The sequence below is a fragment of the Ursus americanus genome, chromosome X (assembly GCF_024610735.1).
Source record: "Ursus americanus isolate L20-20 chromosome X, mUrsAme1.1.p, whole genome shotgun sequence".
Taxonomy (NCBI): domain Eukaryota; kingdom Metazoa; phylum Chordata; class Mammalia; order Carnivora; family Ursidae; genus Ursus; species Ursus americanus.
In genome coordinates, this window is record NC_142164.1 from 81,222,957 (window position 1) to 81,237,924 (window position 14,968).

Genomic DNA, 14,968 nt, shown 5'->3' on the forward strand with positions numbered 1-14,968 from the left:
GCGTAGTCAGGATAAGCCCGATGAGCTTGTGGAACGTCACATTGGCTCCCTTTTATTTTCCCCGAGCTTTTAGATGAAAAATTCTACCTCCATCTCAGCTGTGCTACAGAGGTACACTCAGGCCAGAATCCTTGAAGAGTAGTGATCTCCCATGCCCCCCTAGGCCAGTGAGATAACCAGAAAAAGGGCCTCAATGGTAAGGAGAATCTTAAGGACCTTGAAGCCATGCTGTGAGATCCAGAAGCCCCTTTTCAAGAGGAGACTCTTCCTTCGGGGCCAAGCTTAGAGACCCCAAGTTTTGTTTGAATGAGAAAGGCAGCAAGTCCCTTGCAATAAGCCTCGAGTGTAGGTCCTCTGGCTCCAAACGCTATGCTTTTTCCCTTGTCTTCTAGTCTATCTGCAGCCTCCTGAATCAAGATCCTAAAATGTCTACTGAGAGACACTAGCAGTGGTAATGTACAGACAGGGAACTCTTCAACTCCACTGCTTAAGGACGCCTAAGGGGAGCCAAAGGTCAAAAATGTCTTTTTCCTACTCTCAGTGTTGCTCTCTGCCCAGAGTCTTATTATTTCTGAGAGCAAGACTGTTTGTTTCACTTGTGGTTGTTCAAACACCTGTCTTACCTCACATCCTGTAGCAGTTAAGATGAGATTGCCTCTTGTGAAGGAGGGAAGAGAGGCCAGGAGAGGGGCCTTGGGAGCTCAAGGGAAGGGCAGCGTCTGAGCTCCCAGGGAAGCAGCCTCGGAGACCAGGAGCTAGATGGAGTCCGAAGGCCAAGAGCTGGAGATCCCTGAGGAAGAGAATAACTACACTTCTTGCTTTGCCTGGTGTTGGGAACTGAATGGGTGTGTGCCTCCGCAATTCACGTATTGAAATCCTAATTCCCACCACGACGGTATTTGGCGGTGGGGCCTTTAGGAGGTGATGAGGTCAGGAGAGTGAAGCCTTCATGGACGGGATGAGTGCCCTTAGAAAAGGGACCCCAGAGAACTGTCTAGCTCCCTTTCCACCATGGGAGGCTACAATGAGACGTTGCTAGTCTGTGGCGCAGCAGAGGCTCTCAGCAGGACCAACCCTGCCGCCATCCTGATCTTGGACGTCCAGCCTCCACAACTGTGGGAAATAAACTGCTATTTCTAAGCCACCCGGTCTACGATAATCTGTTACAGCGCAGCCCAAACTAAGACACTGCAGTAATTCCAGTCTATACCTGCTGTCCCTGGGTAATTATTACCACCACCGTCCCACGTCCGAAGTGTCCTAACCATCCACTATCTGGCCATCCTAGTGAGGGAGGAACTGGAGTCCTTCTCCCCTCCTTTTTATCTAGGACACTGCTTTGAAAAAGAAGCTACAACTTTCAGACACCAGGACGATGAGCTCCTTAAAGGTAGGGACTGCCATGTGATTAATTTAATAATACAAAACGCATAAAGTTTCTTAGATACATTAAAAAGGGAATGTCTGCTAAATACCTTGTGGCTGCATCTTGTACTCCCACCATCTAGCTGTCGTATGAATTCATGCTTCTTGTCTCACCTGCCCTCAGAGACAGTTCTCTTTCGACCAAACCGTAGTTACATCAGTATTTTAATGATTGCACTGACATCTGCTGGTCACTTCCAGGTGTTTCTCTGGGCCTCTTCTGTACTAGATGATGGATCGATCTGTACCTCATACTCCATCAAAGCCACTTTTATCTGAGCCCTACAGCGACCAGACACGACACTCTAATTCACAGTAAGTTGCTGATAGCCAGTAACACCTAGATGTATTTTTTTTTCTCAAGAGGTATTTAGATTAGGGGCACCTGGGTGGCTCAGTCGTTAAGCGTCTGCTTTCAGCTCAGGGCATGATCCCAGCGTTCTGGGATCAAGCCCCGCATCGGGCTCTTCCGCTGGGAGCCTGCTTCTTCCTCTCCCACTCCCCCTGCTTGTGTTCCCTCTCTCGCTGGCTGTCTCTCTCTGTCAAATAAATAAATAAAATCTTAAAAAAAAAGGTATTTAGATTAGAGGCAGGGATGGTGATCGTGTGGAAGGGGTCCAGTAAAATGGTAAACAACATCAGAAACTCAAATTTCTTTTTGGAATTTGAGGCTTATGAAGGGAGTTCTCTTTATGTAGAGGTGTCCTTCCTAAAATGATACCAAGTAGGCCAAAAGCCTTTGAGTTCTTGGTAGCAGCAAGTCAACACCACTGCAGATGTGATCGGATACCCACTGGAGAAATTCTGAAACAAAAAGTTGGACACGTGGTAAACTGTCTTCTTCAGGGTCTGGCTAACAGAAAGGGGACAGAGAAGTCAAACACAGGAAAATAGAGAAAGTCTGGCTTTCCTTTGTTTTCTGTGTTCCACAAAAGTGTGAAAAGGAAATATTTGCATATTCAACCACGTCCCCAAAGAGCCCCCCTCCTTGGCCACCTCAGAGGGTTTCTCACAGAAGACACTTTAATCCCAAGACACCGTAAGGAGGGCACTACTAACCTTCCTTTTCATTGGAGACACATTTCAATCACCCACCCTCCTCCTTGTAAGTAGTGACTGTAGGCAAGAGGCCTGTCGAAGCCCATCATCTGACATCATTAAAAGCTCAAAAAGAGAGAAAAATACAGCTCCCAGTTAATCCTCATGTCATCAGGAAACTATCACCAACGTATGAGACGGGAAGGTTTAAGGAGCCAGAATGAATGAGGTGTCTGGAACCTCTCAGAAGACGCAAGCTGCCCCTCATTTGTCTCCTTATGATAAAAAGGTATTGCTGAATCTGTACTTGTAAAAATAATTAAGCATCTAATAAATCATTTTACGAAGTGAGCCTGCTAGTAGGAGTTCGCAGGCACCTTTCATACCACCCTCCCTCAATCCCCCTGCTTCTGTGGTCAGAAATCAACAGCTACAAAACTTGGGGGCTTCAAAAACACACCAGACACCAGGCTGGATAAGGCTGTGCTTTATTACATGCATGATTACAAATCTGTGCTAGGTGAAAATGTATAAAGCAATGGCGACCCGGGTTTATGCCACACAGAGAAAGGGCTGGACGATCCCATTAACCCTTCTGCCAATGTCCGTTCCATTGCCTTTGACATGATTATTTCCATTTCTTACAATTTGCATAGCATTTACTTGTCAAAGTACTTTGCATTCATTGTCTCAGTTTATCCTCACAACAACCCTGTGAGGTAGGTAGGGCAATTAACGCTATCCCCATTTTGCAGATGGGAACACTGAGGCACAGAGCGGTTAAGATCTCGAGGCTAGTTAGTAGAAGCATAGGGAATAGAAACCAGGTCTCCTAACTCCCCAGCCCATGTCTTCCTTTTTAGACTATGTTGCTATGTACGACCACGGAGCAAAGTGAAGCGAGCAGTAAGCCACAGCTTTGGCACAGGCTGCGCCTACGAACGGGGACCAACACCTCTACAAGCGAGAACAAAGCGAAGAAAGCAGGACTTAAGGGGTGGCAGCACTCGAATAAATAACTGCTCTGAACAGCTCAGCACCAAGCTCCCTGGGGAGACTTCGGCTATCTTAGCTTTGGTTGAGGCTAGTTTCTGTACGTGCCCATAGCTACTTGCTGCTATCTAGACATTAGCTTCAGCTGAACTTTCACCAACGCTTAGGAACTAAAATGTCGGGTCAGACAGGTTTTCTTTGGCTACTGTGGTTGGAGCCTGCCCTACAAAGGAGCATATTACGGAGAATTCATATAGTGGCCCACGGGCTGGAACCCAGCTTTTCTGATCCTCCTGGCCTCACTGGCTCACCCAGTGGGTAGTAGTTCTCCCCGAGCCAGAAGTGAATTGGACAGAGGTAAGAGCAGGAGGCTGGCCTTGGTCAAACAGAGAAGAGTCGCCATCATGACATCAATGTCATCCTTAGGTGACATGACCAGGGTGCGTCCGGCAGGCCCGACTCCTTTCTGGCCTGCACCTGGTTAGCAGCATAGTTTCAAAAGACAGTTTAAAAGAACAAAATATTAAACATCATTTTTTTAAATCTAGAATGAAATTAATTCTTAATCATTACATAGTCCTAAAGGACCAAATATATAATAAAAATGTAAATATTTATTAAAAAGCTGAGTACTGAAAAGGCAGGGCAAAGAGAGAGAAAGGAGGGAGAAAGGGGCTGAAGTAAAATGGAGAAGGGAAAATGAGCACTCGTGAAGGACCACGTATTTTGAGGTACACTCAATAAGACCAGACTGGACATCCCCACCCTGATAAAACCATCTCAGGCCACTCCCTTGTCCCCATGTCGCCAGACGGCATTTCACTCACCAAATCCTAGGCTGCCTCTGACTTGCAACAGATTTGGACTAGCAGATAATAAGGTTTAGCAACGAATACTGCATATGCCTGCCTTGAGATGCTAAAGCCCTCGGTGCCCTCAACAAATAGCCCTGGCTTTGCCCCGACGGCGGAGCACATCCCCGTTTGGCCCATCAGCTCAGAAGTACCTTCCACTCTCTGTTCTCAGAATGCTGCCGTCCCTTCCCCAAGGTCCACACTCAAAACAACACACCTGTTAACAACTGAGAAAAACTGGAATTGGAGGATGGGGGGAAGCCTGACAGGAACAAAAGAGGGGGGAGGAAGAGGAGAGAGGAGAGGCAGAGATCGTTTTTTTTTTAAACCCTCGGATTTTTATACCATCAGATGCCATTTCTCCTTTTAAAAGGCCAAACTTTAGGCAAAGCATTCATTCAATGAGTGCACACAGAGGCTGAAGACCCTTTGGCAGGAACTGAAAGTAGGAATTTCTGACCGTGGGATTGGGCAGGGGGACCTGATAGGTCCCATCCAAGAAACGCAAAGTCTGCCCATCACAGACTTTCTTTCTTGGGTGAGTTGGCAAAATTGGACCGCACAGTGGAAAAATCAATTCTGTTCCCTACATCACTTCAAAACTTTGCCCAGCTCCAGATGTTCAGAAGTGAGACCGCAGCCAGCAAACATTTGTGAAGTAATGTGAAGTCGCTAACACCTACTATTCCAAGACCTTCTCTCCTTGGAGCGGACAACCGGAACCGAGGCAGAGCAAAACCGGAGTGGTCACCACGGGACCATGACATAAATTTCCCTGCAAGTTTACACAGCTCCCTGAGCTCTGATCTAAGAAGCCCTCGCCTTTTTTCTTTTTGATACACAATAAGTACATTCTAGGGAGGCTAAAATATAGATTTAAAAAAATATCTTGCTATCAACATTCAAGACAATCTACCTAAAGCTTATCATTTAGGCAACGGCAAGTAGCTGCCGGCCTCCTTCCTGAGCGGTCTGGTAGCGGGTCAGTCCTTTCCGGACTAGCAGACTGCCTCCAGCCGAATGTTGCTTTGAGCCTCTCCTCTGCTCACAAAACCTGGTCTCTGAAGGACTACCTGACTTGCTCTCTACCTGAGGCACATGGTCAAACAGTTTAGAAATGCCAGGTTGTATGGCTTGGGGGCATAGGCTGGCCTTCCTCCCACCATCTTGCAAGAACTCATACACTTTCTTACTAGGGCTTTTCCACTGCCGCATCTTCCAATTCTCTCTCCAGGGGGAGTCTAGGCAAACCCAGAGGTGGTTTAAAAAAAAAAAAATCAAGGTTTTAGGACACTTAAGTTCAGACCACATATTTAGACATCTTTTTTTTTTTTTTTAAGAACTGAATACCCTACTTCCCATTTACTTTCTAAATTTCTAGTTTTTCTCAGGGTTTTCAAGAGCTCAATACTCTGTGCACCACCCTGAAAAATGTTCCCCTGCTTTCTCTGAACTGATCGGTGGCAATGTGGCCAGTCCTCAGTCAGCGCTTTGGCAATATAAAACACACTGGCTGTTTCCGATTCTCAATATTGTCTTCACTGTCATCACTAAAAACTCGACTTCAAAAATGGCACTCTTTGTGATGTATTCAAAAAAACAAAAACAAAAGATACTGTCAGGGTAACAGGTTCACCTTCCTACTCATCACCTCACAAAACAAACCAAGATCGAGACCCAACCAGGACAGGTGATTCAAATACTTAAAACGTAAAGCACGCTTGATTACTTTGCATGATGGACTCCATTGCATGACAAGTTTTTAAAAACATATTCGCGGCCCCCACACCTGAAAGAGTTCATATCATCATGGTTAAGGGGCGCCTGGGTGGCTCCGTCAGTTAAGCGTCCGACTCCTGATTTCGGCTCAGGTCAGGATCTCGGGGTTGTGAGGGTTGGTGAAATCAAGCCCCGAGCTAGGCATGGACCCTGCTTAAGATTCTCTCTCTCCCCCTCTGCCTCTGCCCCTCCCCACCTTTAAAAAAAAAGATCATGGTTATGGAAACTTGCTAGAGAAATTTATACTGTGCTCTGCTCTTCCTGTAAGGGGTTCAGACACAGCCTCTGATGCCGAAACGACTGAATCAGCAAATTAATCGTTTGCTCTGCCAGCTGGCAAATCCAAAGTGTCATCCGTGTCGATTAGCCACCAGAGGATATCAATTCTGTGGATTGTACCACCTCTGTTCCACAGCTGGCCTGAGCCAGAAGGAAGCCGGGGCCAGAAAAGAGGAGCGCGTCTGAATAGAAATGACCTTGAAAGTGGACATTAGTTTGCATTGCCAGTCCCTTGCTTCCTCCCTCCAGTGGTCTAACCGCACATTAACTGTTGCAGCCTCTTTAATGCTTTACGTTGAGGATCTGACTACACAAAGTACAGCAGCTAGACTTCTACAAACCCACGGACTCCCACTCTTTTCATGACTGGATGTCTCCCAGATCTTTTTCCTCGGAAAAGCCTAACTCTCTTGAAGCACTTATTGCCATTCTTTTGTAGATCCTTCCCTTGTGTTGGGCAATTTTCTTTTCTTAACGCCCAGACTTGTCTCAACTCAAAACTAATTTTTAAATCGCAGATCATCTAAGTCTTTTGCCACTGAGGTGTGTGGCCACTTGAGGCTACCGACAGGCTTTGTTGGTTAAGTCTGTCCAACTGCTGAATCTGCAATGGCAGAAAGAACATTTTCCTTTGCCTGAAGACAAGAACCCCTTGAGTATTAGCAGTCCAGCAGAGAGCTCTAGCCACAGTTAGCCAATCTTTGAGCCAGACCATAGGACTGGACATATAATGAATACCATACACTACAGCTACTTCTAGCCTATGTGTTACGAGGATTCCTGAGAAGCTGAGGTTAATGAATGAGATTTATCAGGAGTGAGGTATCAAAAGGATATTATTCTCTGGAGGGCCAATCGGTGCTTAGCATCTAGAAAGTATACCTTGGCACAGTGTTATCTGATTTCTCGAATTAATTCTCTGAAGTAGCACCTTAACACTGGCTCATCTGTCTGAAATCAAAAACAGAGCACAGAAGAAACACAAAGGCAAACTTAGATGCCCCCCATATCGCTGCCGCGCTATGAAATGCGAACAAACCCTCGTCATCAAATACCAGAAATACTAACGCTTCCTGTTTTGCAAAGTTTAGCTGGACGGCTAATAAGGAAAGATAGGTAGTGAACCAGAAATAGACAGATAAGAATGACTTCTGCACAACACACAGGGGCGGTCCGGCCCACGGCCTCATCTCACGTGAGGAAATCAGTGGCATGGAAGGGACAAAACACATTAAGTGACTGAGTCATGACTATCATAGAAAATAACCTAGAGAGGTTTTTTTCTCTTTCACTAAAATGTTAGCATGATGTACTTTAAAAAAAAAAAAAAGAAAGAAAGAAAGAAAAGAAACTCTGGCGAGTGCCTTGATATTTGAAAGATAAACATCAATACAAGCATTGGCTACCCAGGTATGGGCAATAAAAGAATTTCAGATTTTGGAAAGATAAGAATTAGGGGTAAAAAAAAAAAGTCCTAGATTCAGGGCCCAGCAACTTCTAAAATGAGGAACCCTGAGGTGTTCCGGGAGGGGAGGCGGAGGGCGGGGGAGGATACGCCGAGTGACTGCTGGTTCCAGGCTGGAAGGATGGCGCAAAGTGCGGGGGACAGACCTGTAGAACAGGAAAGGCCGCACTCACAGCCCTGGCAGTTAAGTCTCCCGGCTGCCGGCACCGCGCAGAGAGGGACGCAGAGAGGGACGCAGAGAGGGACGGAGGCGTGGAAGCAGCAGCTGGCCTAGGGAGCAGAGCAAATGGCTGTGCATTACCTCGGGTCCACATGCCAGGCTGCTGAGCCCCGGTTTACAATTTAACTAGCCCTGGGAGTTATTTCTTGAGAGAGGAATGATTAACCAGGCATCACGCTCAATCCCAAAGAGAGGACTCGCTCAATCCCAAAGAGAGGACTCGGGACTGAGGAGTGGGAGGAGAAAAGAATGGAGGGGAACACAGGGCGCGGGGTGGGGGGGAGCAGCTGCACTTGGGGAAAACAACAGAAAATGCAACCGGGCGTCGGTCGGAATGATGGTGGTGGCTCTGTGATTCCACCAGGTGTCCCTGCAGTGTGATGGTTTCTATTGCAGGAAAGGTGGTAGAAAATTGAGACAGGCACCTTTGCAATTGGATAAACAAGCACCTTTGGTGTCACCAGGCCTTGTCCACACCCCTGGGTATTAGGATGGTTCTGCATTTTATTTAGAATTCTAACGAGCCTCAAGGGAGTCGCAGCTGCCTATCCTAATTCCAGTGCCTCGAATAGATCTGAAAGTACCCCAAGCCTAAATTCATGTTCACAGGGACAACACTGGCCTGTTATATGTACTTAACACTGGGAGGAGGCATGAGTGCCCAGTTATTTTAGTACTGGTGGTCTTTACGAAGGAGTGCATGAGAATGCAGATTCAGCTCGGGATCTTGCCTGGTTTATCAGTACGCAGTCTAGACTTGGTTCCCTTTACTATTCTTACATTTTCCAGAAGCCTAAAGCACCATCACTCATGGAGGCAGCATCTGGGTAAGAGAACTAGTTGGGACCTCACAAAAAAAATGTGAAATTCCTAGTCATTGACTTTGCTTAGAACTTTACTAATCATTCATTCCAAGGAAGCTGGAGAAATCATTCCTTGCTACTAACAAATTCGTGGCGAAGTCCTTGTCTACTCGCTAACAAACACCATCTGGAAAATTACCCTTTTTGCAGACAAGGAGAAAGTTCCATAACTTATCTTTGTGCACTTCGAAAGAGTACCAGGAACAAGCAAGCTATAAAAGTCAACCTCCCTAAGTTCGTTTAGAGAAGGTTAACCAAAGCAGCATTGTCTTATCATCAGATATTAAAATTAACATACACGTACACACACACAAACTAATAATGCTAAATATTGTAACAGGAACAAGATAACATTTGAACTGAATTTTCACAGTCTGGAAAACACCATTACTATTTTCCTTCTGGCTTTCCTTTCTGTGGTTGGAAAAGCAAAGCCCCTTAGTTTACACTTCATCTTCCACCAATGACAGTTAGAGTCCAAAAAAAGTGACTTTTTCATGAGTTTCCTGCAGGCTGTAGGTCAGGACGGTTGGAATTTTTCTTGCATAGTTTTCAGTGATTGCATATTGGCTAACAATTATGTTTTAAATATTTTAAAAAATTAAAAAGAATCAAACCAGAGCAATCTCAACTCTTTCACGAAATCCTCCTAATGCAATATCACAGAAGCCTAACTGTATTTTCTCCTAAAGAGATTAAATTCCAGAGATTATGTAGTGCAACTGGTTAACTTATAGGAAAGAGACAACACACTAATATAACTTCACCATCCAAATATGGGAAATGTGTTTTGGGTACCCAGTTAACAAAATACATCCATGGTCTGCAATGTCCTTCCTGTTTTATATCCAGCACAAGCCTGTGATTCTAGTTGAAGAGAATGGAGTCAGGATCTTGGTTCGCCATCTGTGCTATATGCTTTAACACGTCCTTTTTGGTAATGATTCCGAGCAACCGCCTGAAAGACCAAACGAGACAACAAAACAAAAATGAATCTGTGGTTAACATTCTCAGAGGTGACGCTTTTTCGCCCCAGTCCTTTGCAACTCTGTCTTCGCCACTGTCTGCGCTCACAGCACGAGGCGCTAACGCGACTAGGTTACGTGCGCCAGGCAAACGGGACCGTGCGTGGGTCCCTAGACAGGCTGCCAGCGTTTCTACTTCAGGTCTTGCATCCTGCTACTTCTTGTGGCTTAAATATTCCTTACGTATCTGAATCTTCTTGTTTGCTGCCCAGTTCAAATGCTCCTCTTCCAGAACGCCTCCCCTGGTCCTGCAGGCCGGCAATGACTGCGTCTTCCTGGCAGCAACTGCCTGACCTGTGCCCTTGTCCTGTCTGTTATGTGATACGGGCTCATGTGTTCTCAGACTCCCTATGACACTGCGCACTCCTTGGGGGGGGAAGGGCATTATTCCTTTTGTGTCTCCTTGGCATCTAGTAGAGTACTTTCTTGCACGAAATAGGGGGTTCAGCAAGTTAGGGAGAGTCCCCTTGCTGATTTAAATCCTGCAAGGCATCTGTTACAACATTTAGAAATCATAGAGAGTGAAATTCTTATATAATTGCTGGATTAACATAGCATGCTTAGAAAAAAAAGTCCACCCTCCTCCTCCGCCTCCCTTCTTTTTCAATAAAAACAGCAGGGCTTCCTTTACTGCATAAGAAATGGCCCAGGGAAAGAAAAAAAAACAGAAAAAAAATTTTTTTAATTAAAAAAAATAAATAAAGAAAGAAATGTCCCAGAAAGAGCCTTGGCCTTGAGAGTCAGAAGACTTGTGTTTAAAGCCTACCTCTACTATATAGTAACTGGGGGCCCCTGTGTAGATCTTCAAACCTCACCGAAACTTGCTTTTCTCATCCTCAAATAATAATAACAAAGGTACTATAAGGACCAAATACTATATATATATCTACTACCTAGTACCATCATAACTTCAGTGCTGTCTGTTCAAAAGGACACAGCCGTTTCCTCTGCGGGGGAGGAACTGCATTATTTATAACGCACAGCCAGCAGTTCCCATCTCTCGAACACACTTTTTCCCCCAAGCCCCTTTTCCGTTAATTATGACGATAAAAGAAACACATCCATCTTCGTCTCGGGGCTTCAGGAGGGCCTGTAAGTGCTACTAACATTCAAATGAATTGGGTTCTTCTCTCTTTATCTCTCTCTGTTCTCTTTCCTCCCACAATCCAACGTGCCTCCACCAAAGAGCTCTCACCCATTGTGCGTAACCAGGCACTGGCGCAGGCCCAGCTTGCGGAAGATGTCCACTACAATCTCCATGGGTGTGAGGTCAGTCACAGTGAAGGGGCTGAGATCCAGGATGTTCCGGAGCTTGAGGGTGGGCGGGGTGTACGGTGGCATGGGAGGAGAATGCTCAGTGAAATAAATGATGGAAGTGCTCACAACCCCATCCTGTTTTTTTCGAGCATTTTCTATTTGAGAAGTAGAAAAAAGGGAAGTTGAAAATGGAAGTGCTCCTTCTATCCTGATGGCCCCTAATTCGTCCCATCCTCCGTCTCCCCCCCCTTTCACACATATTTATTTATTTCCACAGTGGATGCTGTTACCACCCTCTTTCTGAAATCCTTACCAATTGAAATAATGAGATCTCTTCGGAGGACAAAACCCACAAGTCTTTGGGACTCCCGGGACACCACCACTGGGAAGCCACTGTAAGTGGTTTCACTGATGATAGTCTCTACATCTTCCACGGTCATACTGTCCTGAGTAAGGACAGTCAATAAAGGATCATTTCTCCTGGGTTTCATCACATCCATTGCCAGGGTCTTATGAGCAAACTCTTCTTTGGCTTCAAGAAAGGGGTAACCGTTGAGCCGAATGTGAGCATCATAGATGCCCTCTCGCCCAAGAGCATCTGCCACCCACTTGCTTGTCATGGCTGCAGCCATCAGAGGCACAATGTATTCCAAGCCACCAGTTAGTTCAAACATTATGACAACAAGAGAAACAGTCATCCGAGTCACCCCACCTGCAAAGAAATGGATATAGGCTACTGAAAACAGGAAAAGCTCAGATTCATTTCAGTGAAGGGCCTAGGACAGACCCTTCCCAACCAGGAAAAGCTTACTTACCAGAAACACTGCTAAAAGGAGATCCCCTGTAACTGCAACTGATTAAAGCAAGTGTATAATGGACACGAGTCACATTTCTCAAAATAACATCTACCAAAGCGTAAGAGGCCTTCTGCATTTTTCTCCTTTTGTTTCTTATTTGTGTGTTGCTTTCTCCCCCCTAATTATAAAAGTCATTGCAGAAGATACCCACAATTTGTGTAACACTACCGAGGCGAGAGGTTCTCCGGAACATACAGGCCACTGTGGAAAAGTCAGAAAACATTTCTTTAAAGTCTATAAAAGATGGGGCGCCTAGGTGACTCAGTCAGTGAAGCGTCTGCCTTCGGTTCAGGTCATGATCCCAGGGTCCTGGGATTGAGCCCCACGTCGGGCTCCCTGCTCGGTGGGGAGCCTGCTTCTCTCTCTTCCTCTGCCTCCTCCCCCTGGCTGTGTGCTTTCTCTCTCTCTCTCAATAAATAATAAATAAAATTTAAAAAAATAAAGTCTATAAAAGAAAGTCATTATCCATAAGCTCACTGCCTAGAAATAAGCAGAGTAAAAATTTTGAATGACTTTTTCAAGTTTTTCACTATGTAAAAATATATGCTTTCACGTAGATGAGCTCATATTACACGTTTAATTACCCACTGCGGTCCCCTCCCCCCACTTTATGTCAGGAACATCTTGTGTATTATCACAAATTTATTTAACATTATATTTAAAGATGTTAAACATTAGCATCAAATTTAATAGCTACACAGTATAATATTACATGGTTATTTGGACCATAATCCACTTAACCAGTCCTTTCCTATGCATATTTAAGTTGATTCCAATTTCTTACTATCATAAATAATCCTGTGATGAACATTCTTGGGCAGATATCCTTCTCCAAGTTTCTGATCATTTCCTTAGTATGATGAAATGTGAGAGTAAAATTGCTCCCCAAAGGGAGGAATGTAGCTATATGATAAAGAATGCTTTCTTAAAGCACTTGAAAAATGGCAAACCCAACAGGAAATAGATGGTCATTAAAAAAAAAATAAATCTGCAGTCAACTATGTTTCATATCACACTTCTTTATTATGTCACCTGGGTGGCAACTTCTTCAAAATCAACGCAGACACTACTCACCTAGGCAGGCTGCAGCCCCAACCATCGCATAAAGGCCAGGGGTGATGCAATCCGCTCCCTGACTACACCAGCTATTGAAGATGGCCCAGTCATGGTGGTAGTAAGCCAGCTGCTCCATCCCCACTCCTAAAAGTCGACCTGCTATAGCACCAACAGCCATGCTGGGGATAAACAGGCCAGAAGGGATCTGCAGAGAGAAAGCAACAGGCGGTCAGGGAGGAATGGTGCGCTCACCTGGCATGTGGTAAGGGCTGGAGGACTGACCCTCTGCGAAGCGAAGAGGCCAATGAAAATTTAACTATGCACTACACTAGCAAGTGGCTGTAAAGACTTGTGTGACGCTACAGGGGCTAGAGGTTCTCTGGAATGTGCAGGCAAGTACGACTGCAAAGACGCTTACCCTGATCCGGGGTCCATCAGGCAAGAGCCTGAACTCTCCAGACCAACACAGAACTGGAGGCAGAAATTAAGCCTTTCCCAAAGAAAAAGGAAAATAGATAGAGTTTCTCACATATGCAGACATTGTCCCCCATTCTGAATTCTTAGCAACAACGATTACCCTCTATGGACTATCTACCACGTTCTACGCTGGATACTCAACCGATGGGATTCCCCCCCCAACCCCGTTCTTGACAACCACCCCCGGGAGACAGGAGTTACGATTACCCAATCACAAAGAACTCAAGGTTCAGGGAGGTGAAGTAACTCACCCAAGGTCAAGATAGAGTAAATACCGGTGCTGGGGATGAAGCGCAACACTCCTAACCACTCTCGTGTATTGAATCTTAACCCATTGCTCACATTAAGACGATTGTATACGAGGTTATATTTTATTTTGTAATAGAATGAAGAAAGACAAAATGATTACATTTTTTAAAATGAGGTAAGTGTGGCTGCGTAACTATCCAAAACAAACAAACAAACAAACAAAAACAAAAAAACCCCACCAACACCACCACCAAGAGACACTCTCATCCGTCTCCTGCTCTATTTCCCGACTCCTAGGACATTTACAGTGAATTCTCCATGTTCTGTGTTAAGGGAGGGAAATGATGACATGAACAAAATAAAACAGCAGATTATTTTTAAATAGCCTGTGTTTGATTGTGGAATACATTTGAATCTGGGTGGGTCTGATGGTCTGAACATTCACTTTACGTGAAAGAATGAAGCCACGATGGGAAAAAAAATCACTCAAGAAGCACCGTAAAACCTTCCGGGGTGTCCAGGAGGATGCATATGAATTCAGACTACAGTACCGCCTAAACTGAGCTGCGGCATCTTCTCTTCTAGTTCGAATCTCCGCTTCCCTAGAGAACAGAGGGAACTAACCTGGTAGCTGGCTGCTAAAGGAAAGACAGACAAAGAACCCAGGGAGGAGGAAGAAAATACCTTAACAAATGTTCCTTTCTGATTTCTTCTGAAACATGGAAATGTAATAGGTACCGAAAATAAAAGATGCTGGCCTGACATCTGCTTTTGACAGTTGCAATAGTAACTGGAAACACCTGTGAAGTTCCTGATACTTGGGCATTGATAACAACGGTAAAGAATACATTTAGCGCTACACAGGACCGAACCGTATGACATTGCTATTTGAGTGGTCAAAATGGTTGAATAACGGCTACTTCATCTGGTTCAACTTGATATTTTGCTCTATTGGCAAACTCTAAAGCCACCCTATAAGGACCAAAAATGTGGTGGTCAGATACTGTTTTAATACAAAATGCACATGCAGAAATACCTCACCACCCCTTTTGAGGGGCAAAATCTGTTTTCCACTGGAAAGGAGAAAACATTTTTCCTTAAATCTCATCACTGAGGTTTGCATGTGGCCTA

At 45.0% G+C, this 14,968-nt stretch overlaps 1 protein-coding gene across 3 annotated transcripts in view; it reads right to left on the reverse strand.

The window, feature by feature from the left end:
* Nucleotides 1-2,935: 2,935 nt before the first annotated feature.
* The window catches only part of CLCN5 (Cl-/H+ antiporter 5), a 162,757-nt gene continuing 150,724 nt past the window's right edge, over nucleotides 2,936-14,968 (reverse strand). For all 3 annotated transcript variants that reach the window (XM_087859903.1, XM_087859904.1, XM_045786691.2), the window contains 4 exons: nucleotides 13,130-13,316; nucleotides 11,512-11,910; nucleotides 11,137-11,353; nucleotides 2,936-9,874 (listed from right to left, as the gene is read on the reverse strand). In XM_087859903.1, coding sequence (XP_087716029.1) covers nucleotides 9,784-9,874; nucleotides 11,137-11,353; nucleotides 11,512-11,910; nucleotides 13,130-13,316 — 894 coding nt within the window. In that variant the 3' untranslated portion in view covers nucleotides 2,936-9,783. The remainder of the gene's footprint in view (nucleotides 9,875-11,136; nucleotides 11,354-11,511; nucleotides 11,911-13,129; nucleotides 13,317-14,968) is intronic.